The sequence below is a fragment of the Adelges cooleyi genome, unplaced genomic scaffold, assembly GCF_023614345.1.
Source record: "Adelges cooleyi isolate 19-005CV unplaced genomic scaffold, UGA_ACOO_1.1 ACOO_flye_CR_arks_rails_tigmint_CR_PRNA_1, whole genome shotgun sequence".
In the NCBI taxonomy this organism is placed as follows: Eukaryota; Metazoa; Arthropoda; class Insecta; order Hemiptera; family Adelgidae; genus Adelges; species Adelges cooleyi.
Genome location: NW_026095751.1, coordinates 1,871,773 through 1,899,569, shown reverse-complemented (window position 1 = coordinate 1,899,569; position 27,797 = coordinate 1,871,773). Strand labels below are relative to the sequence as shown.

At 29.2% G+C, this 27,797-nt stretch overlaps 2 protein-coding genes across 2 annotated transcripts; both read right to left on the bottom strand.

The window, feature by feature from the left end:
• Positions 1 to 1,530: 1,530 nt before the first annotated feature.
• On the bottom strand, positions 1,531 to 17,468 carry LOC126833456 (uncharacterized). Its single transcript, XM_050564808.1, has 13 exons — positions 17,445 to 17,468; positions 17,280 to 17,333; positions 17,039 to 17,098; positions 16,666 to 16,695; positions 16,549 to 16,575; positions 16,344 to 16,394; positions 16,024 to 16,053; positions 15,750 to 15,770; positions 15,366 to 15,386; positions 14,510 to 14,623; positions 13,884 to 14,123; positions 1,848 to 1,904; positions 1,531 to 1,738 (listed from the first exon to the last, which is right to left on the bottom strand). Exons 2-13 carry the CDS (start codon positions 17,305 to 17,307, stop codon positions 1,689 to 1,691), a joined length of 729 nt encoding a protein of 242 aa, XP_050420765.1. The 5' UTR covers positions 17,308 to 17,333; positions 17,445 to 17,468; the 3' UTR covers positions 1,531 to 1,688.
• Positions 17,469 to 23,689: 6,221 nt separating this feature from the next.
• Positions 23,690 to 27,656, bottom strand: LOC126833363 (uncharacterized). Its single transcript, XM_050564660.1, has 11 exons — positions 27,515 to 27,656; positions 26,789 to 26,858; positions 26,697 to 26,726; positions 26,547 to 26,597; positions 26,262 to 26,315; positions 25,721 to 25,750; positions 25,614 to 25,640; positions 25,452 to 25,502; positions 25,128 to 25,154; positions 24,609 to 24,692; positions 23,690 to 24,079 (listed from the first exon to the last, which is right to left on the bottom strand). Exons 2-11 carry the CDS (start codon positions 26,850 to 26,852, stop codon positions 23,829 to 23,831), a joined length of 669 nt encoding a protein of 222 aa, XP_050420617.1. The 5' UTR covers positions 26,853 to 26,858; positions 27,515 to 27,656; the 3' UTR covers positions 23,690 to 23,828.
• Between the last annotated feature and the right edge of the window lie 141 nt (positions 27,657 to 27,797).

The following is a 27,797-nucleotide window of genomic DNA, read 5'->3' as shown; positions in this document are numbered from 1 at the left end:
TGCACAAGTGTGTTTCTTGATATTTCGCAGGCCTTTGATAGGGTATGGTATGACGGCCTCCTTTATAAATTAAAAAAAAATTTGCATCCCACTTATTACTTGTTTTTCAAATCTTACTTAACAGATCGTTTTTTCCAAATCCGTCATGGTTCTTCAGTAACTGATATAGCCTCTATAAAAGCGGGAGTTTCACAAGGAGGTATTCTATCTCCAGTCCTATTCAATATCTATACCTCAGACCAACCCACAACTCCTAACACAGTTGTTGCAGATTATGCTGATGACAAAGCCATTTTGTCCTGTAACTCTGACCCACAGATTGCATCCGTCAATTTGCAAAATCATTTTCATTTAATGGAAGACTGGTATACAAAATGGCGTTTTAAAATTAATCAATCAAAATCAGTTCACACTACCTTTACTCTAAGACTTCTCCCTTGTCCTGGTGTCTCCCTATACGGAGTACAAATCCCCTCCTCTTCCTCTGTCAAGTATCTCGGTCTCACACTAGATAAACGACTCACATGGGCTCAGCACATTAAAATTAAACGTTTGTCTCTAAATAGCCGTCTGCGGTTACTCAAATCATTAATCGTAAACAATAAATTTACAGATATTAATACAAAAAACTTCTTATTTATAAAACTCTTTTAAAACCCATATGGACTTACGGCCTTCAGCTATGGGGCAATGCTAAAAAATCCAATACCAATAAAATTCAATGCTTTCAAAATATTGTCTTAAGAAAATTAATAAATGCACCTCCTTATATCTCTAATTACACACTCCATAACGACCTTAACTTAAAAACAGTCCATGAAGAAGCTATCTCCTACTATAAAAGATTCCACATTAAACTACTCTCCCACTCTAATCCCCTTATAAAAAACCTCTCAACCTTGTCCATACCTGGAGACCCACCCAGACGTTTAAAACGTAAGTGGTGCCGTGATCTTCTATCTAATAATATCAATTAATATTAATACATAATTAGATCAATGTAAATATAAGTTTAAAATAAAAAAATAAAAAAATCATTGGAAGTGTCACTAATGAGTGGTTTCTTCCATCAAAATGTATTCAATTTATCTCTACTTTTATCATATATACTTATTGTGCCCATTGTACAGATTGTATATTTCTTTTGTAAAATAAAAAAAAATAAAAAAAAATATTGATGACAAATAATCAACGAGCCAGTAGAAGTAAATACAATGGTCAACCGGCTGCATCGTGAGCTGGATGATGATTATAGTATCAACGTTCACATCAAGAAAAAGAAAATTCACCGTTCAAGTTACATAATAGGGTTTGTCCGGAAACGCGTAGTAAAAGATTGGCTCAGCCATCTAATTGACACTCCACTATATAAATATTATGGCATTAACGTTAATGAATCTTTCTTTTTTGCAGAGGCGCCACAAATTGTATTGAGTGACCGAGACGAGTTTAGCGAAGAGATAGATTATAGATATTCAGTTATAGTACATTGTTGTTCAGCGAAAATTGAACAACTTACAGTCTCGTGTTTATGTATCGTATTATAGTTATCATAAACCGATAATATCAAGTATATAAAATAATATTAATCGTATGTCAATAAAGTTCATGCACATGATAAGTTCTGCTCCTTTTAAATTTTATTTCAGTAGAACCCGTTATAAGATGTTTACAGATAACTATTGTGATTAATTTCTACGGCTCACTCGGTTTTTTTCCATAAAATTCCATTTTGATTCTAAAGAAAAATGTATAATTTATATCACTTACATATACATTTGCATAAAATAAATTTGAGTTGCAAATTTTATATAATTTATAAACATTATTTATACAATTCTAACTACCTAAACTATAAGTTTTATTTTTCACAATAATATTTTTCATTACTTTCTCCAATCCACCTGGAATAAACAAATAAAGGTTTGAGCTATGCAAAAAGTATTAAACAAAATCAAAATAAATATATAAATCAACACAATAAGCACTTCCTTAAACCTTATTATACCATAACGCATAGTATATTTGATAAACTATTAAGTTTAAAAAAAAATATACTAGTTTTAAATAATTACTTCTTAAGGGCATTACATGAGGTCTGCATTAGGGAGTTTTGTAAAGGCAATATTTAAGTATTAAGAGCTTTCAATAAATGTCGACCATGTCAATTATTTTATCAGTTAATTTGTATATGATTCAAGGTCTTATTTTTAGTTTAAATAATTTTTTCTATGAGTAAAAGCCATTTTGGTTTATTTTAGACCACAAATCCGGACAAAATTTCGACTACATAGAATGGTCCAATGTCAATTTTGTAAAGAGACTCAATTTTTTTGGCTGTTTTTCTATGTTATGTAAGAAGCCGATTTTTATTTTAAAATGTCTGTGTCTTGTAATTAAATAAATTAAAATTTACATAAAAAAAGCTATTAATAATAAAGCAATTAACAATTAAAAAGCTGTTTCCTATATAAACTAGTAAAGTTGCCTAAGAACTCTTAGATCATTAAAAAAATAAAAATTGTATAATTCAATAAATACGCTACTTACTAAAACAACGACACCGAACATCAAAAGTAAGAAAAAAATTCGTCCACAGCGCCATGTATTACTACCGACTGTTTATTTATTCATATCACGTACATAACAAATAAGATTATATTCAAGTGTTACCAACATGACTATACTGAACAATTGTTAATCTATAAATCATTTAACTTATTTTAGAGCACCGGACTATAAGGGAGCAAATAGAAAGATGTATTATATTATACAAAAATCCGATTCAAATCCCAAACGCTATGAAGAAAGAATTGAAAATTGAAAATCCGGAATATGTTTTTGAATACGATCATAGCATTAATTCTCATATAAATGTTAAGAAGTTACTTTTGGTGTTAGCGTATAAAGGAACATATGGCGACTTTGAGGTATTTGATCTTATATAACTACACTTATAACTACTAACACATCAACTATTAACAAATATCAAAATATTACAAAATCGTGATTGCGAAATATTCCTGTATGATTAATATTAAACTTAGGATCGAATGCTGACGTCTTTTGAAGTATATTATTAAGTCAAAAAGTTCACTTAACGCTCCGAAGATTTAAAACAACTTGGATGGCTTACTCGTAAAGATATAATAGGTTTTTATGAATACTTAAACATTAAAGGAGAACAATTGTCAATGGCCATGGAATTAATCCCTTGGTCTAAAGGAGGTAATATTAATTTTAGGTCGAAATAGCGGTTTACATCAAGTTAACAAACTTAATTTATTAAATTTTAGGTAGCGGTTTTGCTACCGCAGCGGAGTTCTTGTTGACCATGATAGATATTCTACCGGAAGTAAGCAAATACTCATACAACCAATAATATATTATACTTACGAACATCAAATGGAAACCATATTAAAGAACGAACGAATAATCCCAGTATAATAAATAGGAATACTCGGATAGAATTTTTAAAAACAGAATTTTCAAAAATAAAAAAACAAGATCCTACTATATGTAATTTTTGAAAATTGACCATATACATTAAAAACTGAATTTTTTTCCAAAAATACCCAACCAATATGGCTCTACTGTGGCTTAAAAGATTCACAAATGTTTCAGCTTGCCTTTTAACCTATACATATGTGTTGATTGTACATATATTTTTCTATAGGAAGAAAAACCTAGGTTTACCCAAGGTATGAACAACACAAAAACACACTAAAACCTACATAAATTCTACATTTCTGCACCAAATTCGCTCAAACCTAGACCAAACTCAAGAGAATTTTGTCAGCAATCAGAATATATGGTCAAATTGCCGATTTGTGTGATAACCTAACCTAACCTAACCTAGAATACAAAACTGAAAAATACAGAATGAACTAGAACACAATAAAGGCTATAATAAACAAAACAAATAAATAGAACGAAGGCATCTAGTGATTCTATATTACATATTATTTTGTATGACCGCAAACTTGTTTTACATGTGTTGATAAATCGACAGTTGACAGGTACATTTGACAAAATAAATTTTCATTAAACTGTTGTTTGTTGTATTGCCGTTGAAGAGGCAGGCGAACCACCCCTATATCGTATATCCCCAAAAAAGTCAAAAACATTTATTGATATGAACATTAAGTACTAGAAAGTAAGAGTAAATATTAGAAAAAACATCTGTCAGCGCTACAACAGAGTGCACAGCGTCTTTATTTTTTTGAATAGTAACAAATTGTATTGATACATTCCAATTTATACTATTAAGTTTGAAGTAAGCAGTATATAAGTATAAAAACAATAAATAAACAACATACGTGTCTTTAAATAGAGAGGAAAACTGTTTATTTATTATATACTTTCAAAATTATTTAACAATATGTGCGAGTTATGTAAAACATGAGTTAAATATATTTATAACAGTACCATACAATTTATGTATTAAATATTAAAAACAAACTGGTGTGAGAAATCTAATATGATATTTATTTAAATACTTTAATAAAGATATTAACTTAAAACATTAACCGTTAATTGTCGTAATATTTCTGTATCTAGTAACTGACTATAAAGGTGTCCGAATTTACCTTGTATTAATACATGAGGTTGACCACGGGTTACTTCTCGAAATTCGTAGTCTCGAACTATGTACTTTCTTTCGCCGCCCGTTATACCTATAACGGCGCAAATAGGACCAGTTTCATGCGCAGTGTCAGTACTTCGATCTTCATCAACACGCACAGCTCGTGCAAAATTGTAGTTTATACAACTCGATGCCAATCCTACTATAAGACATCTCTCATCATCAGTATAACGATGATCTTGGTCTAAAAAAATATGAAAAAAATTAATTGTCAAATGTAGCTGCAAGATACAAATAATACAAGTGTACAATAAAAAATATAGGAAAAAAATAAAACTCTAGACATTTTAAAAAAAAAACATTATCATTGAAATCATTTAAGTTATGATGATAACTGTTATGATGACTATAGTCATCATATTATGTACACGATAATATAATGCAGTACCAGTGTCGTTATCTGAATACCCTAATAAAGTTGACCCACACACACTCACGATCATCTGACTTTTTTCCGTAGTATTTTTATACAACGTGAACTCAATTTTTCATTCTGTATAGTATACTACACAGTAATATGGTATATACTATGGTTAAAAGAGCAATTAAATTATAACAATATAATACTTACGCTGCTCAGGTAAAAAAACATCCTCCATGAGGAGACTCCACAAAGCTTTTCTAGTTTTTTTCCTTAGGACATTTGCCACCTTTACTATTTCTCCAAGTTGTGGAATAGGATCTTCTGTAATACACAATACAATTGCCAGTACAGTGAGTTCTAAGCATAGCGGGAACGTACCAAATTGGAATAGGAGAGGTTACAGTTCTATTTTCAGATATGTAAAAAATTATTGTCAATAACTTATTTATTCATTCATTTTTTATAAACGGCCAAAAACTCTTGAAATGTAATATAAAATCAAACAGCCAGCAAAAAAGAATATGAAAACAGAACTATGACAAAGTACAACAACATATTATAGTACATAACATAAATTAAATTAATTCTGAGGTGGCACGAAGGAGAATCAAAATATTATTCTTGAACTTAGAGCGTAAAGTAAAAAGAAATAAACTTACAGAGTCAACTAAAGTTCACGTCACTTCTATTTAGAAAATTATGCATTTTAAACATTTTTTGATAATTATTTTTATAATAATAATTTTATGTAAATAAATCAGAAGAAAAATAAATACCTAAATCTCTAATAAAGACACAGATCATAATAAAATTCGGAGTAAAACACAATAAAGCACTTCAAGTTTTGGTAGCATTTTATAACGGTAAGAAGTTAAACAGTTAACCTACAAATAATGACACCACTTTTTTATATAATAGATTATATTAATGATTGTTTACTGCTAGCTTTCATTCCTGCCATTAACGAGGCGTGAACTGCTTCTTTTTAATTCAAGAAATTTCAACTGATAATTTAAGTCTAAAGAGCTATTTATGACTAACTAATAAAATAACTAATGCATGCTTACCTGGTGAAGGCAGATTAATAGCTGCAACAAAAATATAACATCTCAATATAATCGGAAAAAGTCTCAGATGAAGACACTATGTAACTGATAGTTAAAAATATAGTAAAGAAGACCGGTAAAGCGTTTAAATTTGTTTATTTAGTATTAAGGCGGCAACGACTAGGGTTGGTTGTTTGACAATATGACCCTTCATTGTCATAATTGCCATATTTTCTAAATCTTAACACTAACATCCAACTACGTTCAACTCAAAAAATAAATCTGGCTGGTAAAAAATAACTTAATTGAGTCAATGTAGTCATTAAATTTAATAGTTGTAATATCAGTTGCAATATTTCGGTATTGATTTTTAATGGTAAATACTAATAAAATATGCATGCATACCTGTCCGAGGCGGTTCCTTAGCTGTAACAACAATATATCACAATTAATATAATTGGAAGAAGTCGGAGAGAAAATCGAAAGAAAGATAAATATCCAAGTCTCTGACAAAAACACTCTATGTAACTGATAATTAATTATAAAGCGCTTAAACTTGTATTTTGTAAACTTTAGATTTCAATGCTGCCGAAATTGAGAAGTAGACTGCTTCTTTTAAATTCGAGTAATTTCTAGTAAATTAGATTGATAATCTAAGTGTAAAGAGTTATTTACTTACTTATCGAATTTAGCGGTACCGGTTCAAGACCTGTTACGAAAATATAAAATGTCAAAATAAAACAATACACGAATAAAAACCATTTTAAACATTTTTAATTAGAATTCACAATAAAAATGATTTTAGTAGGAAGTCCCGTTTGAATTAACGATGTACATAGATTTACGAACAATCATTTTACGTTAGGCAAGAAACATATCGCCTTATGAATTTGAAACAAATAATCTAATGTTTATCTTTTTTTATTTTTTTAACTTATCGATCATTTTTAATTTACCTGTAACACTGGTTAATTCCTGTTGCAAATCGTAATTGGAATTCCACGTATCCTAAAAGTGAAAAAAAGTTAAATTTTAATGTACACCTTAATTCAAAATTGAAATCCTCATAGAAGTACATAATTGTTCTCGATCTATATTAGTTATGTACGTATGGTAGTAGAAAGCCTTTTAAGTTTGGAAAGTTATAAAAGTAATTATTACTGTTTAGATTTTCACGTTCCGCACGGTCTGAAATTAAAACAAAAACACGTTTATACCTAATGAAAAATCAAATAACTGTATTGAAATATAACCACAAAAAGCTAAGCAAACTAATACCTGGTATTGCCACCATAAACTTCATTTTATCTGAAATTAAGGCAACACAAATTGATTACATGTTCAATTATATTGGAATTAATTTTATTATTAAGACAAAAATCAAGATACAAAATAAATGTTTTTAAATTATTCGGTAAAAATATGATTTTATTTTATTTTATTAAGTGCAGTGAAAATGTCATCATTATAAATTAGTAATATAAAGCAGACGTAGGGTAGAATAAAATATAAAGATTATCTAATGTTGAAAGAACTAACACTGTTGTTGTATATCAGGAAGATTATTTAGATTTAAGAGTGAAATTAAAATTTATATCACGATTCAAATCAGGTTCTTAAATCGTGTATAGAATCCAGCCAGAGCTGCAATTATGTGATGTATAAAAGATAATATAAAATATCGATTTCTTATTAAATTTCTGGCACGAGCACAAAAATCTAACTTAATACTTTCATCTGGTTATATTTATGTTTTTATTATAAAATAGTTTATAACTACCAAAGGCGAAATCAGTATGACCTGATATAACCATTCTTTTTATGGTATACTCGAATGCATCTAGAATAATCAAATAATAGTTAAAAATATAAAATCATAATTTAAGTATAAATTCTCAAAATAAAAGTATAAAATAATTAAGTGGTGACTATTTAACTTATTGCTAGTTACTCACTCTGTATGTTAAATAACCACACAGCCATTATATTATATCAGTGTATTATTTTAAGTTTTCCTTACTTAATTTTTCATGACGAAATGACTTCATGCGAACAGCACGGTCAATAAGTCCATCTAAATTTATTACATTTAAATTACTAAATTATTTAAATAATTTACTTTCAATTTTTTTTTCAAAAACAAAAAACTTAAAAGCAATTATGTATGAAAAAGAAGGTTACTGACTTGTACTGTAAACCGCTTTATAATAATCCCCTGTGAAAAAAATTAGGTTTAGTTTTTTTCTTTTTTAACCTACTCGAATACGTAAAATAAATAATTACTCATATTATAGGCCAAGACATTCAAAAAGGCACATGACATTAAAACATAATAAAGTTGCATTTTTACCTGCAAATAATAAAAAAACATTATATTAATCGCCATAAATACACCTAATCATTTTCATTAGAAAAGGTGCAAATATTTTTTTAATTGCACTCTTTTAGAATAGTCAACCCTTTATATATTTTTTTTAAGAAAAGCAAAAAATAAAATTAATTTAATGTCGTGGTCAAGTTATGGTTGTTACGGAACATTAATACTGGAACGGCTACTTCTAGGTGTTCAGTAAATTAATACAAATGAAAGTGATAAAATTATTTTCAGAAAAGAACCTTATGTGCAAAACTGTTGATAGTCATTAACAGTTAGTGTAACTTATTATATTCACAGTAAATGGGGAAAGAAATAGGTCTTTAAGTTTAACTTTACCATAAATACATTGGGAAATTCGAATACAAAAAAGACCATAATTAAAAAGTTGTTTACGATTTATTAAGTTTTAAATCGTTTTTCTTTTCTTTTATTTTTCCGACAGTAGAAAAATATAAAAAAAAAACTTTTAAATTAAAAACTGTAAAAATGCTTTAGAATATATTTATTGAAACTAGCAGGGCGGTTAAAAAATTATCGCAAGCCTAATACACAAAAAAAGGTAAAACTAAATAAACCTATGAAAAAATTCAATTATAAAACTAATGCTATTATTTCAAAAAAATATTTCATACGTTAATGTTACGAAAAAGTTTGAGGAAAAAATATGAAATATTAGAAAAAAATGATATAAAATGCGTACTTACCAACTTTGAAGACTAAGTCTGTTACTTGCTAATATTATAATTTTAACGATCAAGTATTTTAGTAAATTTAGGACAGTTTGTTAAAATGTCTTAAAGTGATTTTCTTGCGATATGTAGATGGGTTTATATAACGACGGAAAAAAGTAAAACCATAATATATTTTGCAGGGTTCCTTTGTTTAATTATTTACATAGCCGGGTTTTTTTTTACAATACGATTGCATATTTACATTATTCTGACGCAGTCTTAAAGCTGTTTTTCTTATTTATTGGTTTTCAAATCGATATTCAAACCAATGTTTGTATTGAAATTTGTATTCGTATATTGCTTTTTGTTCTATTCCATCGACTAAAAATTGCACATAGCTTTTTATTTTATAGTTCTTCGCTATATTTCTTCGTATGATGAAAAGAAATTAGAAGTAGATATTTAATAATATTTCATTTTCAATGCGACAGCTGCAAAGGTATCGGTTTTGTATTAATGTGTTTTTTTTTTTTGTCTGTACTCACAGTAACTTCGAGGATTATACCGAACCATCAAAAGTTGACAATTTCACAAAATGTACTATTTACATAAGATTTGCGCACATAGATATTTTATTATTTTACAGCTACTGCCTTTAACAATCCGTGAAACGAAAAGTAATTTGAATAAAAAAAAAAACCTTGCGCGAACGATTACAGACAACGACTACGTGTGTAAAGTATGGCTTTCGGCCGATATACATAAAGCATAAAGCCAGTACAATTGGGACGGGAATTGAGTTGGACCCAGCTGACTGAATGTGATAAAATCACATATAAATAAACGTTTCTAAGTGAATCTATAGAGAGATACAACTATCGTTACTAATAGTATTGTAACGACATGTATTTTAACTATTAGGTTGGTTACGATTAGGGTTGGTCGTTTTTCTGTTAAAATACGTTGCCGTTGTTACCCATATATGGTAACCAAAGATAAAATGCAAATATATTGCAGATGCCTATTGACTGTTAATCCAATCTCACTAATTGCAACTTACAAATGACAGTTATCGAAGTTTAATTTTTCCCTTTAGCTGGGTTGCAGATTTTTTAGAAAATTGTATATTCTAGAAAAATCATTGGAATGCTGAAAAAATGAATTTGTTTTAATACAAGTCAAAACGTAACTAGAACTATAATCAGTCCATAAGGTCTTTTCATAAGCTTTTAAACGCCAGTAGAATATAGACCCAGGTGTATTAAAAATGTACATAGTTAAGCATAGTTAAAAAAAAAAACATAGTATGCCTTGGTGTTGTTTAAATGGAAAATGGATAATACCTTTGCGACTAGCTTGATATTTTAATTGTAAGTTACTTAGTTAAATTTTAGCTAGACACCAGAATTTGGTGTTATGGCTATTTAGAAATGGAGTTTTAAAAAACCAAACTGCACACATTTGGTTTTTGTATGTCATTATGAGAAATGTGGCGCTTGTGTTTTTTTTTGTTAAATAAATTTATCGCTGTAACATAAAATGTGGCGGTTTATTATTTTTTCTTGTCTTGATTTATGATGCTTAACCATAAAAAAACATCCAACTACACAGTAACTAAAAATGTAGCAGTATTATATTTGTATAACCGCAAGACTAAAAAAAATCAATTTAATGTATTATTGTTGCGTTGGTTGGGTTACGACTTGTGGCGGTAGACCATTTTGTTGATAACAAATGTAGTAATTGACCTGTAACCTTAATTAAAACGAAAAACTCGTCGCCTTTAATAGAAGCTAAAAACCCTGCGAAGCTAAAAGCACATGCAATCTATTTGACGGCTGTTTATGTTGAGACTTATGAGTCTTAATTAACTTCTATTTCTAAGTTCAATCTCGGGTAAAAACATAAAATATTGAATAACACAACAAGGTATTGCCACTTATTTTTATTTACTTATTGTGATTATTGTAGATATTTATTATTCTTTTCGTGTATACAAATTGTCTCGCAAGCAATACAATTTTAAAATGAATAACTTAAATTTATATTTGTAAAAAACTTACATACTACATATTATACAATAAATTATATTAAACATGCATGTAGTTTGTAGCTATTAGTATAGAAATACGAAATCTAAACTCAATTCATACCGAATTGTCTTCCAACATGTTTTATTTAAAAATATATTGTAGATAGCTAGAGAAAGGAAGGAATGCAGAGAAAATCGGAGAAGGATGTAAGATAACATAATCAGGGAAGACTAGTATCGGCAATGGTGTAGGAGTGATAGTAGATGAGTAGATGAAAGCAAACGTGATAGAAGTTGTTAGTAAAAGCGATAGAGTAATAATAGTAAAACTAATTCTAAGGAATAAGGTAGTTGAATGTTAATGGTCTTAGATTTCTAGTGTGAAGGAAACAAAGTGAACAAGAGGAAAGGTACAGATAAATAAAGTGCCGAAAATTAGGCCGTGAAAGTAAACTGGTGAAAAAAGCTTGCATACGAATCCCCAACACCATGGGATACATTTTTATGTTGAAATATTTTTCGTTGCTAACCCAAAATAAATACTTGGTTTGTAACAATGGGAACCACGGTACTCGAAAGGTAGGTGATGATTCATTTTATGTTGTGGCCAAAAGTTTTTAAGTAGTTTTTTAATAATTGGCCTTAATTGATTTATTGGCAAAACATTCACTTGCCTAGTTATTTTGAATCAATTTAACCATTCATTAAAGTTTGTTAGTTGTGAAAACAACATATAATTTTAAAAATGTGAATATAACATATATGCCCCTCCCCCATTCCCACCCACAACCCCATTCCCAACCCCATCCCTCATCTCTGAATCTCCTATCTCTTACCCCTATCTCCTATATCCTATCACATTAATGTAATATTTTCATTTCCATTCCACACCCAGTCCAGCCTCATACCCGCCCCATCCCCATTTCCATCTCCATTCCCACCCTCATAAGAAGGACATATAAGGATATAGTTTCTATATACTTCTATATTATAGAAGGATATGTATAAGGATAAATTTTCGATGTCGGTGTCGATTTTTCCGGTTGTGTTCCAAAGTAAAAATCATATCTCTTATCTTTTATCTCTCTTATGTTATCAGATAAATCAGCTGATTTTTTTCGTTATGATAACCGGTGTCGTTAATTGGTGTAGATTTTTCGTGTGTTGTGTGTGCCAAAGGAAAGACATAAAAATGTCAACAAAAGTTATTTGTGAGGAAAATGAAGGAAGAAGATTTGTGGTTTTATGGAGCATGGAGAGAAAAGTAGATGACATTTGGAATAGGTTAGTAAATGGTATAAAGACGGTAGCAGTGGATGTTGTAGGTGAGAGTAAAGGTAGTATGACACAGAAAAAGAGAGGATGGAAAAAGACTCAGTTTTTTAAATAGCAAAAAGATAGAAGGAGAGAGGATTGGTTAGAGTACAAACGATTAAATAAAAAAGCAAAAAAGGTAGTGAAGGAAGCAAAAAGTATGATAGTTTGTACGAGAGATTAGGAACAAAGGAGAAGGAAAAACGTATGTATAAATTGCCCAAGATTTAAAAAAAAAGTCCAGATATTTTTAGAATGTGTGGTGTATGAAAGGGTAAAATAAATAAGTTCTGACGTGTCATGAGGATGTGAAAAAGAGATGGCAAGAGTACTATGAAAGGCTATTGAATGAGGATTGTTCAAGGAGGAAAGAGAGCAGGTATCATTTAATTTAAGTATGGTGAACTTAACTAGGAGGAAGCAGTGTGGAATGCGGTTAAAAAGATGAAAATGAAGAAAGCGATAAGACCGGTTGGAGTACCAGTGGAGGTATGGCAGGTGTTAGACAACTTCAGTAAAGGGTGGTTGACAGATTTCCTTATCACGGTGTTATAGACGAGAAAATACCGGAATTGTAGAGGAAAAGTATTCTGGTACCAATATTTAAGGGCAAGGGAGAAGTCTGAAGTTGTACTTGCGTACATGAGTGTGTATGGAAAAACGGAAGATTCTATTCTAAGAGTAGGTGTGCATGAAGGTCCAGCGTTGAGTACTTTCTTTTTCTCTTTAGTAATGGATGAGATTACGAAAGATATACAGGGGAGGTGCTATAGTGTATAGTGTTTGCGGATGACGTAAGGTTAGTGGGGAAAGTCCGAAGACATGGTTGAGAGACTTGAAGATAAATAAATCGACAGTTGACAGGTACATTTGACAAAATAAATTTTCATTAAACTGTTGTTTGTTGTATTGCCGTTGAAGAGGCAGGCGAACCACCCCTATATCGTATGTCCCCAAAAAAGTCAAAAACATTTATTGATATGAACATTAAGTACTAGAAAGTAAGAGTAAATATTAGAAAAAACATCTGTCAGCGCTACAACAGAGTGCACAGCGTCTTTATTTTTTTGAATAGTAACAAATTGTATTGATACATTCCAATTTATACTATTAAGTTTGAAGTAAGCAGTATATAAGTATAAAAACAATAAATAAACAACATACGTGTCTTTAAATAGAGAGGAAAACTGTTTATTTATTATATACTTTCAAAATTATTTAACAATATGTGCGAGTTATGTAAAACATGAGTTAAATATATTTATAACAGTACCATACAATTTATGTATTAAATATTAAAAACAAACTGGTGTGAGAAATCTAATATGATATTTATTTAAATACTTTAATATAGATATTAACTTAAAACATTAACCGTTAATTGTCGTAATATTTCTGTATCTAGTAACTGACTATAAAGGTGTCCGAATTTACCTTGTATTAATACATGAGGTTGACCACGGGTTACTTCTCGAAATTCGTAGTCTCGAACTATGTACTTTCTTTCGCCGCCCGTTATATCTATAATGGCGCAAATAGGACCAGTTGCAAGCGCAGTGTCAGTACTTCGATCTTCATCAACACGCACAGCTCGTGCAAAATTGTAGTTTATACAACTCGATGCCAATCCTACTATAAGACATCTCTCATCATCAGTATAACGATGATCTTGGTCTAAAAAAATATGAAAAAAATTAATTGTCAAATGTAGCTGCAAGATACAAATAATACAAGTGTACAATAAAAAATATAGGAAAAAAATAAAACTCTAAACATTTTAAAAAAAAAACATTATCATTGAAATCATTTAAGTTATGATGATAACTGTTATGATGACTATAGTCATCATATTATGTACACGATAATATAATGAAGTACCAGTGTCGTTATCTGAATACCCTAATAAAGTTGACCCACACACACTCACGATCATCTGATTTTTTCCGTAGTATTTTTATACAACGTGAACTAAATTTTTCATTCTGTATAGTATACTACACAGTAATATGGTATATACTATGGTTAAAAGACCAATTAAATTATAACATTATAATACTTACGCTGCTCAGGTATAAAAACATCCTCCATGAGGAGACCCCACAAAGCTTTTCTAGTTTTTTTCCTTAGGACATTTGCCACCTTTACTATTTCTTCAAGTTGTGGAATAGGATCTTCTGTAATACACAATACAATTGCCAGTACAGTGAGTTCTAAGCATAGCGGGAACGTACCAAATTGGAATAAGAGAGGTTACAGTTCTATTTTCAGATATGTAAAAAATTATTATCAATAACTTATTTATTCATTCATTTTTTATAAACGGCCAAAAACTCTTGAAATGTAATATAAAATCAAACAGCCAGCAAAAAATAATATGAAAAAGAACTATGACAGTCAACAACATGTTATAGTAAATAACATAAATTAAATTAATTATGAGGTTGCACAAAGGAGAAACAAAATATTATTCTTGAATTTAGAGCGTAAAGTAAAAAAAAATAAACTTACTGAGTCAACTAAAGTTCAGGTCACTTCTATTTATAAAATTTTGCATTTTAAACGTTTTTTGATAATTTTTTTTATAATAATAATTTTATGTAAATAAATCAGAAGAAAAATAAATACCTAAATCTCTAATAAAGACAAAGATCATAATAAAATTCGGAGTAAAACACAATAAAGCACTTCAAGTTTTGGTAGCATTTTATAACGGTAAGAAGTTATACAGTTAACCTACAAATAATGACACCTCTTTTTTATATAATACATTATATTAATGATTGTTTACTGCTAGGTTTCATTCCTGCCAAAAACGAGGCGTGAACTGCTTCTTTTTAATTCAAGAAATTTCAATTGATAATTTAAGTCTAAAGAGCTATTTATGAATAACTAATAAAATAACTAATGCATGCTTACCTGGTGAAGGCAGTTTAATAGCTGCAACAAAAATATAACATCTCAATATAATCGGAAAAAGTCTCAGATGAAGACACTATGTAACTGATAGTTAAAAATATAGTAAAGAAGACCGGTAAAGCGTTTAAATTTGTTTATTTAGTATTAAGGCGGCAACGACTAGGGTTGGTTGTTTGACAATATGACCCTTCATTGTCATAATTGCCATATTTTCTAAATCTTAACACTAACATCCAACTACGTTCAACTCAAAAAATAAATCTGGCTGGTAAAAAATAACTTAATGGAGTCAATGTAGTCATTAAGTTTAATAGTTGTAATATCAGTTGCAATATTTCGGTATTGATTTTTAATGGTAAATACTAATAAAATATGCATGCATACCTGTCCGAGGCGGTTCCTTAGCTGTAACAACAATATAACACAATTAATATAATTGGAAGAAGTCGGAGAGAAAATCGAAAGAAAGATATTTATCCAAGTCTCTGACAAAGACACTCTATGTAACTGATAATTAATTATAAAGCGCTTAAACTTGTATTTTGTAAACTTTAGATTTCAATGCTGCCGAAATTGAGAAGTAGACTGCTTCTTTTAAATTCGAGTAATTTCGAGTAAATTAGATTGATAATCTAAGTGTAAAGAGTTATTTACTTACTTATTGAATTTAGCGGTACCGGTTCAAGACCTGTTACGAAAATATAAAATGTCAAAATATAACAATACACGAATAAAAACCATTTTAAACATTTTTTATTTATAGAGTTCACAATAAAACTGATAAAACTAAATCTATATTAATGTAAAATATGTTGTATACATAAAAATGATTTTAGTAGGAAGTCCCGTTTAAATTAACGATTTACATAATTTTACGAACAATCATTATAACGTTAGGCGAGAAACATATCGCCTTATGAATTTGAAATAAATGATCTAATGGTTATTTTTTTAACTTATCGATCATTTTTAATTTACTTGTAACTCTGGTTAGTTCCTGTTGCAAACGTAACTGGAATCCCACGTATCCTATAATTGAAAAACAAATTCAACTTTAATGTACACCCTAACTCTAAATTGAAATCCCCATGGAAGTACATAATTGTTCTCGATCTATATTAGTTATGTACGTATGGTAGTATAAAGCATTTTAAGTTTGGAAAGTTATAAAAGTAATTATTACTGTCTAGATTTTCACGTTCTGCACGTTCTGAAATTAAAACAAAAACACGTTTATACCTAATGAAAAATCAAATAACTGTATTGAAATATAACCACAAAAAGCTAAGCAAACTAATACCTGGTATTGCCACCATAAACTTCATTTTATCTGAAATTAAGGCAACACAAATTGATTACATGTTCAACTGTATTGGAATTAATTATATTATATTATATTTGAAGACAGAAATCAAGGTACAAAACAAATGTTTATTAATTATTCGGTAAAAATATAATTTTTAAAATTTTATTAAATGCAGTGAAATGGGCTGCAATCATAATATGAAGTATAAAGGATAATTTGAAATATAGAGCTCTGATTGGATTTTTGGCTCGAGCACATAAATTCAACTTAATACTTTCTTGAAATTCCCATGAAACGGTTATGGATTAGTTTTGGGAGTTGCATCTAGTTATATTTATGTTTTTATTATAAAATAGTTTATAACTACCAAAGGCGAAATCAGTATCATCTGATAAAACCATTCCCCTTATGGTATACTCGAATGCATCTAGAATAATCAAATAATAGTTAAAACTATAAAATCATAATTTAAGTATAAATTCTCAAAATAAAAGTATAAAATAATTAAATGGTGACTATTTAACTTAACACTAGTTACTCACACTGTTATGTTAAATAACCCCACAGCCATTATATTATATCAGTGTATTATTTTAAGTTTTCCTTACTTAATTTTTCATGACGAAATGACTTCATGCGAACAGCACGGTCGATAAGTCCGTCTAAATTTATTACATTTAAATTACTAAATTATTTAAATAATTTACTTTCAATTTTTTTTTCAAAAACAAAAAACTTAAAAGCAATTATGTATGAAAAAGGAGGTTACTGACTTGTACTGTAAACCGCTTTAAAATAATCCCCTGTGAAAAAAATTAGGTTTAGTTTTTTCTTTTTTAACTTACTCGATTACGTAAAATAAATAATTACTCATATTATAGGCCAAGACATTCAAAAAGGCACATGACATTAAAACATAATAAAGTTGCATTTTTACCTGCAAATAATAAAAAAAACATTATATTAATCGCCATAAATACACCTAACCATTTTCATTAGAAAAGGTGCAAATATTTTTTTAATTGCACTAAATTAGAATAGTCAACCCTTTATATATTTTTTTTAAGAAAAGCAAAAAAAAGAATTAAATTAAATGTCGTGGTCAAGTTATGGTTGTTACGGAACATTAATACTGGGACGGCTACTTCTAGGTGTTCGGGAATTAATACAAATGAAAGTGATAAAATAATTTTCTGGAAAAAACCTTATGTGCAAAACTGCTGATAGTAATTAACAATTAGTGTAACTTATTATACTTACAGTAAATGGTGAGGCACCTATTCTTGTTAAGGTTTAATTTTACCATAAGAAAAAACATAAATACAAAAGAAAATTCGAATACAAAAAAAAAAATCACATTATTTCCAAATTTTTAAATATAAAAATAATAAGCCAATAACAGCAGATTACTATTAAATTGTATACAAATTATCAAGTTTTAAACCGTGTTTGATGTTTTTCTTTTGTATTTACCGACAGTAGAAAAATATAAAAAAAAAACTTTTAAATTCTACCCAAACACTGTGTTGTTGTTACGGTGTTTAATGTATTGAAATGTAATCATTCGATACAATAGGATGTTTATTACAATATTTGATCGCGTATTATGTATAGATCACGCCTGCAAAAAACACTTGCTTATATTCTGGTTGTATTACAGAGTAAAATCATTGATTAAACATATTATAGATTTACAATAAAACAGCCAGTATAGTGGGGTCGGGCATAGTAGGGACGAAGCATAGTTTGGTCGGGGCACAGTGGCGGTGGGGAGGTCACAGGTTTACAGGAATTAAAACAACTGAAAGTGATTTTACCTGAGCAAGTCAGTACAGTGGGGCCTATGCACAATGGGATCAAAGCATAGTGGGGACGGATAGTTCACTGGGTTACAGGAGTTGTCATAAATAAAAGTGATCACTTAATAATAAGCTCTTTGATGCTAATTTGAATGCCTGGTTTGTATTTAATGGTTTAAAACGATAGTATTACTTAATTATGGACTTGATGTAAAAGGACTGTCGGATAAAATGTTTTCGAAGGTCTAAATGAGGAAAAAAAATTTTAAATTAGAAAAAAAACGAATAAAAACATATTATTGAACGTGTATAGTTTTACCATTTATGAAGTTTGATAAAATTACTTACTTGAACAATTGTATTGAAAATGTATAGCAGTTTAATAGACTGATTCGATGGTTTTCTTATGAACTGGCGAATGGCTTGTGTTATGTCGATTGAAACAACAAAATTTAGATATGTTTTGCAGAATTGTTTGTGCGAATTTATTAACATAAGCAATATTAGTCATTTTTCGTTATGACTAACATATTTACATTATTCTGAAACAGAGTATAACACATTTACTAACCTGTTATTTACTCTACAAAAACCATAAGTTATTATCTTTAAAATGTTCAAATTTAAAACAAAAGCCAGCGCAGAGGCACTGGGACGTATTGGGCACGGGGAGTATTAGGTATTTATCATACAAATGAATACATTTTTTTAAAAATATGTTATTAAATTTTATAGGTTTCTCCGTAACAAAACAATACTACAGATTTGTATATGATACAAATTGTTCAACGGATAACTTATGGCAATAAAATTGAACTTTATTGTTTGTTGAATCACATTGATACAAATATTTTTTTTGATATTAGTTGATTGATTTTTAAAAGGATATACTATTTTTAAGACCACCTCACGTTGGCAACGGTTCTTTTCGGTCAAAATTTAAAAATAATAGATGTAAATTGCAACAACTTTTGCAGTGTTGTCATTAAGAACCAAAAATAATAGTAAACAACCAAAAAACGGCACAGCAGAGAGTAAGAAATTAGCGCCGTTAGGTCAAATCAATTATTGTTAAATCCCAAAGAAAATTTAATCAAATTCATATTGTGAATATGTGAATAGTAAAAAGTAGTAATAACCAGCATAGCGATTTTGTTTTCAACAAAATATACTGACAGTAATGTAAAACAGAATAACTGTTTTTGAACACGAAAGCTAACCTTGCATCAACATAGTTCTTTTTTGTGGATAGAAATTTCAAACCAGTATAGTCCAAAACCATGCACAGTATAAACCAGCAAACTATGAAAGTATTAAAGAGGTGTCTTATAAAGTAATTTTATCACGTTCACATATAATAATTCCTGTAGACCTGTCTACTGCCCGTTCCCACTATGCTCCAACCCCACTATACTGGATTACTCTGATAAAATCACTTTTAACAAAACCGTTTGTTGCTGCTTTGTAGATGCACCTCACATAAATACTTCCTTACTGTGTTGGTTCATACTGTGCTTGGATTGAATATACTATCCACAGAATAGCACCATTATTTAATAGTGATTTAACACTCAACTGTACTATAATCATTATTTGATATAATATTATTCTTTGCAACCGATTATGTAAGTATTATTTAAAAAAATATATTTCGGATAAATATCATCAATATATTTTATTATTTAACCATTTAATTAGTTTCTAATAAAATGCTAATACCTATAGCAGATATTTGGGTAAAAAACAAAGTTTAAGAACGCAAAATGAAACAACAAAAGAGGAAAAAGTTAATGAGTACCGACAATGAGTTTTATCCAATTAAAAACTGCTAAATGTAGAACTGGAGTAAATTCTACAGCAACAAAATTCTAAAAAGAGTAAAAAGTAATAGCTTTTTAATTAAAATAATATCATCCCAATTGTTCAACACAATAAACTTACCAAACAAATCATGAACCGGGGCTACACCTAAAACGATAACAATTGCCCGAATAAACTAATTTTAATCGTTTAATGAGTGACGTATTAATCGTAGATTAAAAAAATTTCGGTATGTCGCGTCGGCGACTGACCGCCAATACAGAAAACGTGTTTATTACTTTAGCTTTGTTAATTTACTTTAGCATTACGGTTCCGCGAAACTACCACAGCTCTAATGTATAATGTATTTAAGTCCCTAATACTTTTTTCTAATAAATTGACATTTTAGTGGGGTGTGTTCAAGGCAAGTTTTAGCATTGTTATATTATATTATTCTAAAAATGTCCCACGCAAATTTCGGAATGACTCCCAGCCCAAAAACATACTCATGTTAAAATACAACATTTTTATGTGTTCGATATCTAAACATATTTTAATTAAAACATAAATCTAAGACTACGCCTGGAAGAGAAGCTGAAAACAATATCATATATAACGTATGTATACAAATAAACAAGTGCTAAAAGTCGTGCACTAAATGTTATAAAACACTTCACGACGAAGCTAAATACGTTAAGAAATATCATAACGTTTTCACACACACCACTTGTATTAGGCGAGCAACAACAAGTATTTAAAAATAATTATAATATGTGGATGATTATTTACAATGTGTGCGGTATGGATGAAAACATTTAACATAAATAAAGCAGCAAGAAACTACGAACAATTTTTGTTTTGTAAATACCGACTACGTTCAGTTCAGAGGAAACGCAATAAGAAACTGAATAAATTAATAAAGCCTAAGTATTGCCACTTGTCCATATTTAATTATTATTGTGCAATGTGTATACTGATGATATTACATTTGTTTTATACATCAAAGTTGTCTCACCACCGATTGCTCTTTTAAATAAAAAAATCAACTACAATTCAAATTTAAACAACAACCGTTGTTATACTTAAAAATGATATTATAATATGTATCCCGTATGCATAGTACATACAGTATAATCACATAACAAAACGCTGGAGTTCTAAATGGTCTTTAAGCCGATGTAAATGGTTTGAAATATATATTTTTAGTGTTAAGTAAAAACATGTTTATTCGTTATGATCCTATCAAGAAGCGTTATTTTGTATAGTATATTAAATCAGATAATTTGGTATCGCTTATAATGTGCACTGGTAATACATAATATATTCTGTTGGTTTTTTGTTTTTCTAAACCCATAAATTCGTACATGGGTTACCTCCTTATATTTATTGCTATATTTTTAATTTCATGTTCCAATGTGTTTCCTTCGAGGGAAAGCTGGTACCCGTTTTTTTGTTTTATACTCTTAAAGATTATTTTTAATTAACTACGAGTGCTTAAGCTATCACAACTAATACATGGCCTTGTTTGAAGTAACCGAACAAAATCCACCTTGACATCATTAACAGGCCTCTACACCTGTATATTGAAAACCACATTTTGTAAATTCCTAGCAAGGCAGTTTTTTTTAGTTTAGTATAAAACATGACGTTATTATTTGCACAATACACGTGCACAAGTCGATACTGAAATTTGTTCAATAACATATGCAAACAGGGATGTTAGCAAGAACCGATACTTTGATGAAAAAATTGTTGAAACTCACGATAATGGTACCTACTCAATTTCAGTCACTTACATTTCAATTGACTCATAAGGAAAACTTATTTTACTGTTCTAGTTTTATTTTTATACGTTTATGAATAATTTTTGTAAACATTCAAATATCAAAATGATCAATACATTAAATGTATTTAAAAATAAACCGTTTTAACCGAGCTTATAAAAAACACTCGTTGCATACGGATAGTAAAAATGGCACGAACAATTCCCATAATTAGGGTAGAACCGTATTGAAACCGTAAAGAATGCAATAAGATGTCGGTATTCTGAGAAAAACCCACTTTACTACACTTTCGATACATTTTGAAAAATGTCTGGTATCGTGGCTAGTCCAAATAGTGCTCACTAAAATCTGTAACAGCCAAACGGACTACTGAATGTACAACAATTAGTAAATTCCTCATCCAACTTTATTTGATAAAAACCATCTTTTAAATCAAATACACGAAATAAAAATAGGTCTACTGACCGTCGGAATACCACGGGCTGTAAATATATATATCCAGGATGATTAACAAATGATAAGACCTTGTGAGGTTTTTGTATAGTTTTGCACATCGGTGCATGTTTTTCAAAAGTGACACCGAGTTCAAAAGTAAACCAAACAATTTAATAATATGGTTTTTTATTCAAATACGGTTTTGTCGAATTCTTGCCTAAGCGTTGGCTCGAAAACAACATTTTTTTCTTTAGTACTTTCCTTAGTCTTTTTCCACTTGTGTAGTTTGATGTGCGTTTCCATTTTCACTCTATACATACCTAAATAAACAAATGTAATCGCTTACATTAAATTTTTTTGCACTTTCATAAGACTGTAAACATTATTTGGATGTCCATATTGAGCTTGCGTTATACCTTATAACGTGCAAGTAACGTCGACCTAGTATGCAGGATTTTTAGAATTTCATGACCCACCTAACTAACTGACGATTTTCAAAAATTATAAAAACCGACCAGTGTGAATTATTTTTGGTTTTATAATTATTAGTGTATACCTTGGAAAACCCAAGTCCGATTATATTTTCTCTCCTCTAAAACATCTATTTTCTTTTTCATTTTATAACCGTAGTTTGGCAATAGGCAACAATATTTCAACCCTAGGTATCTTGAAAGTTGTACCACCCTCGTGTGTTTTCATTGTCTTGGAAGCATCTGCAGCCTTGCGCATAAATACCTTGGCAGCTATTACAGCCTTGAACATCATTGCTCAACCGTAATAAGGTACGTGAAAATATTATACCACAATACTCCTAGAGTAATAATATAGTCAGAAGACGTTAGGACATTTTAATAACGAACCCATATACACCTTATATCAGATACACAAACTTTACCCTCCATCCTAACTACCCCTTTATTTATTTTCTATTATTGCATTTTTTTTCATTAGAACAATATTATTTAGAAATTTAAATCAATTTCCAATGCCATTAATATAAAGATTATTGGCGTTGTTGATCTCAAAACTCAATCATTGTTGTCACCAGTTAGCTGACAAATGGATAGATCGGAAAATTATCAAAACACTTTTCCCCTATGTATCAAAACTAAAATTAGAAGAAAAAAAACATTTTTCCAAAAAATGTCAGATCCCTGAAGTGGTGTTAATAAGTAACAATACAATAACAAGAAATGTGGCTAAAATCGCAAGCAAAATTGTTTATTGTGAAATATATTAAATTGTTTGACAATGATGATGTTGACAATTCTTTAAACGTAATGTAGAACGTACTATGTAATTTATGAATTAATTATTAAAAGAAAACTATGCTTATGCTTCATGGTGCAATTATAAATTTTAACTGATCAAGAAGTGTTCCTATTCTTAAATTGGTTTGAGTCCAGTGTACTTGCCAAAATTGGTTCCCAATCTCTTTGTATTTTCTACCGCAGCCGTGTGTATCCATTATGACACAAAAACCATTTTTCATTTCAGCACTTACTGTATAACCGGATACATAATTTGATTGTATTGCTATTCCGATTAAATAACATTTCTGATCATCTGTATAATTTGAATCGTCTCCATCTATAAAATAATTTTAGTTTTAAGCAAATTGTCAAGTTTAGCTTCTAGTTACTAGTTTTCTTTATTGTGCAACACACTACTCTAATCTATGGGAGATCTTAAATGGGGAATAACTCTTAGACAAATCAACAATTCTAATCGTATCCACTTAAATACTGAAATTAAAGTTTTAAGCATATTTTTGCTATACCTATAAGTTATCTTGTAAAAGGATTGGCGTAAAAAAGGATCGCATAAGCGATAGAACGAATGCTTCCATCGTTATGTAAAGAACAAAATTCAATTTAAAAATATTAAGTACTATGTATATTACCAAGTAAGCGTAAGCGTGTGATAGATAAAGTGTCAAATATATATGTATGGATGACTTCTTTAATTTTATCAATTTACCAAAAAACAATTTGTAAGTTACTGTGTTATGAATAATTATTGAAAAAGTAATGATTTCATAGATACGATATTTTTATTAATATTTGTAAATATTAAGGCTAAAATAAAACTACTATAACCGTATAATATGAATACTTACGGAACAAATCAATGTCGAACAGACGTCTTATAGTTTCCTTAGTCCATGTTCTTCTGAAATTTCCAAGACTTGTAATATCTTGACCTTGGAAATATAATAAGTAACCGCATTTTTAACAAATAACAAATATTGTTCTTAGTTTCTTCGCATAGCTGAAAAAATACTGTTTACACAATCATGGGTTTTGTTTTTTTTTTTATTCTGAGACCACGATAACCTTAGCCCGCTAACCAGATTACTTTATGTAGCAAGTCCATAAATACAAAATCCTGAAAGATACCATATGGACCAAAAAAAGAAAGTTGAATCCTTCCCTTTTAATGTGGAAAAATTTACCATCCTATTCTTTAAACTATAGCTCGCTATAACTTTTTTTGAAATTTTTAAAACACTTAATTAATTTCCAGCTCTATGAATAAGTCTTGTTAGTAAAATCAATCAAAGCAATATTGGTTCACTTTGCGGTTGACTATTCGAGACTAAAGGACTGTTTAAGACATCAGATAAAGGCGTAGTTACCTCCATTTGCCGGAACATGCCTGAGACCTACAACAAAAATAAAAAATACCATATTATAACAATATTGTTAATAAAAACCAGTTTTTGTATCTTAATTATAACAGTCACGCTCTAATTGAGATTTCTTAAGCCAATTAATCGATAAAAAAATTATGTAAACTTAAAACTATTTCTAGAAGCCACGTTTGAATTAACGACATAAATAATAGGTGACTTTATAACTGACATTGAACTAGAATGGAATCGCTAACCGTTTCTTTTTACAACTAATTAATAATTTATTTTGAAAATTGTTTGCAAAAATACATTTACTTTTAAACTTACCTGTGGCATTGATTATTTCGGTCTGCATTCTTGTCTGGTATCCTTTGAAAGCTAACATTAAAAACAAATTAAATTTTGACGTACACAATTTCTCGTGATATAAATTATATGTATATATATATATAAAATAAATATAAAATACATAAAAGTGCATTCGGTTACCTTCAAGATTAGTATAATCTGCGTAATCTAAAGTTAAAACCAAAACTTAATGAATATCATACAACCGTGGGAAAATCTATGAACGTAAAATGCTAAAAAATAGTTACCTGGTATTGCCAACATATAGTTCATTTCATCTGAAATTAAGATTTCATAAATTGGTTATTGACATGGCGTGTAGGACAAATATAATTATTATTAGATGAGATTCAGAGAGCTAATATAAATGTTGCTCGTTAGCACCGGAGGATCCACAGAAGTTTCCTAGGAACTCATATCTGACTCCGTAAAATCTTCCCCTCCCCCTTTTTTTACATAATCTTCCAACTAAAAAATTCCAAATTTGTTTTGTTTTTAGGACCAAGTATAAGAAGCCGAAATGAACATTTATAGTTAGAAGTTCTGATTTGAGTTCTGAAAATGTAACTTAGTATTTCCTTGGGAGTCCCGTGGAACGATAGTTTGATCACTTTTAGCAGTTCAATTTGGAAGTTTAGTGAAAGGCACCTACTAAACTCTCCGAACTCGAATTGTTCTAGGGTAAAGATAAATAATTGTTGATCGGATTTTTTTGTCATTTTAAATTATAATTTTCTACTATCAAGCTTCTATTTTGTTTTATTATTATTATTGTATAGTAACGACTACCGAACGTATATTGATTTCCACGAACAATGGTCTTAATTGCAATGCCGAATCCACCTAGAACAAACATTAAACATACAACTGTTTGAGCTATAGAATTACAAAGTAAAACCAACACCGAAAGAAAAGACACTCAATTTTTCTTAAAATAATTGCAATTTTATAGTTTCCCTTTTCCGCGTAACCAAAAATATGTAAATACAATACCCTATTCAAGTTCCAATAATTTCCAATAATTTCATAATTTGACAATTATAAATCAGTGTGTTAATTTTATGTATATCTTACTATGAAATTTATTAGGAAAAAACGTGTAGCAAGCACATTCGATGAGTTCGTCTGTAATAAATTATGAACATTAATTAAATTCATTTTTTTTTAAAACAATAATAGTGGAAACTTAAAATTGATTTTTTAGGCAAAAAAAAATATACTGACTTGTCATGTCAACCAGATCAGTATACTCCACTGTAAAAAAATGTTAGGTTAGCTTTATATGAACTACACGTATATGTAAATGAAATAATTACACAAATTAACATGTGCCATAACGTCCACATAAGCATATGATATTAAAACCCAGTAGAATATCATTTTTATCTGCAAATAATAAAAAATATAAAGTTTCTTTTATAGAACACAGACGACAATTAATTATTTCAATTATTTTTTAAATCCAAAAAAATATCAAAAAAAGTTGTTATATTTGTTTGTACTGGTGTAAATTGATTTGTTCGGTTTACTCGATAGAAATAGTTTGACCAGTATTTTTCTAAATTTCCAAAATTAAACAGTCACGTACCTAATTTATTTCATTGGCTTAGAAAATAAGAACTAAATGAAGATTTGACTGGTCAATTGAAAACTTTTTATTTTTGAAACAAAAACTTTTTTAAGAAAAGATAAACTACAATTTTTATATCAGAAATAAGTACTATAACATCAAGTTGTATAAAATTTGAATGTTAAATCTAATCAAAAAATTTAAATTTTATAAAAAAAAAAATCAAATGTTAACAAAAAAAGGCGAGTCAACAACAATACCAACAAGTCAATAGCAACAGTACTTGTATTAAACTTTAAACAAATTATAATTATATTTTTAAAATAGTTATTTTTTGGCTATCCCTTACTAAAAAATAATGTTTAATAACAGACTTGCTTTTAAATAGAATTGGCTAAAAAAATTATCGCCAGATAAACACAAAAACAAATAACTATAAATAATAACACAAATATATTGAATGTGTACTTACAATCTCAAGAAGTTTTTTGGATCACTCGATTTAATTATTGAATTGGTAGATCTTATAAGCAGAAGACCAATTTGATCAGCTTGCTAAAAGTGGTTATCTTGCGACTTGTTGATGAGCTTATATGTTAAGCGAAAAAGTAAAATCTGAATATATTTTGCAGTGTTATAGTGTTAATTTATTTACTAAGCTGGCTTACTTTTTTTTTTTAACTATGATTTATAATATATTTACATTTTTTGAACACTAAGTTTAGACGCTATTATTTACATTAGTCATTCTAACC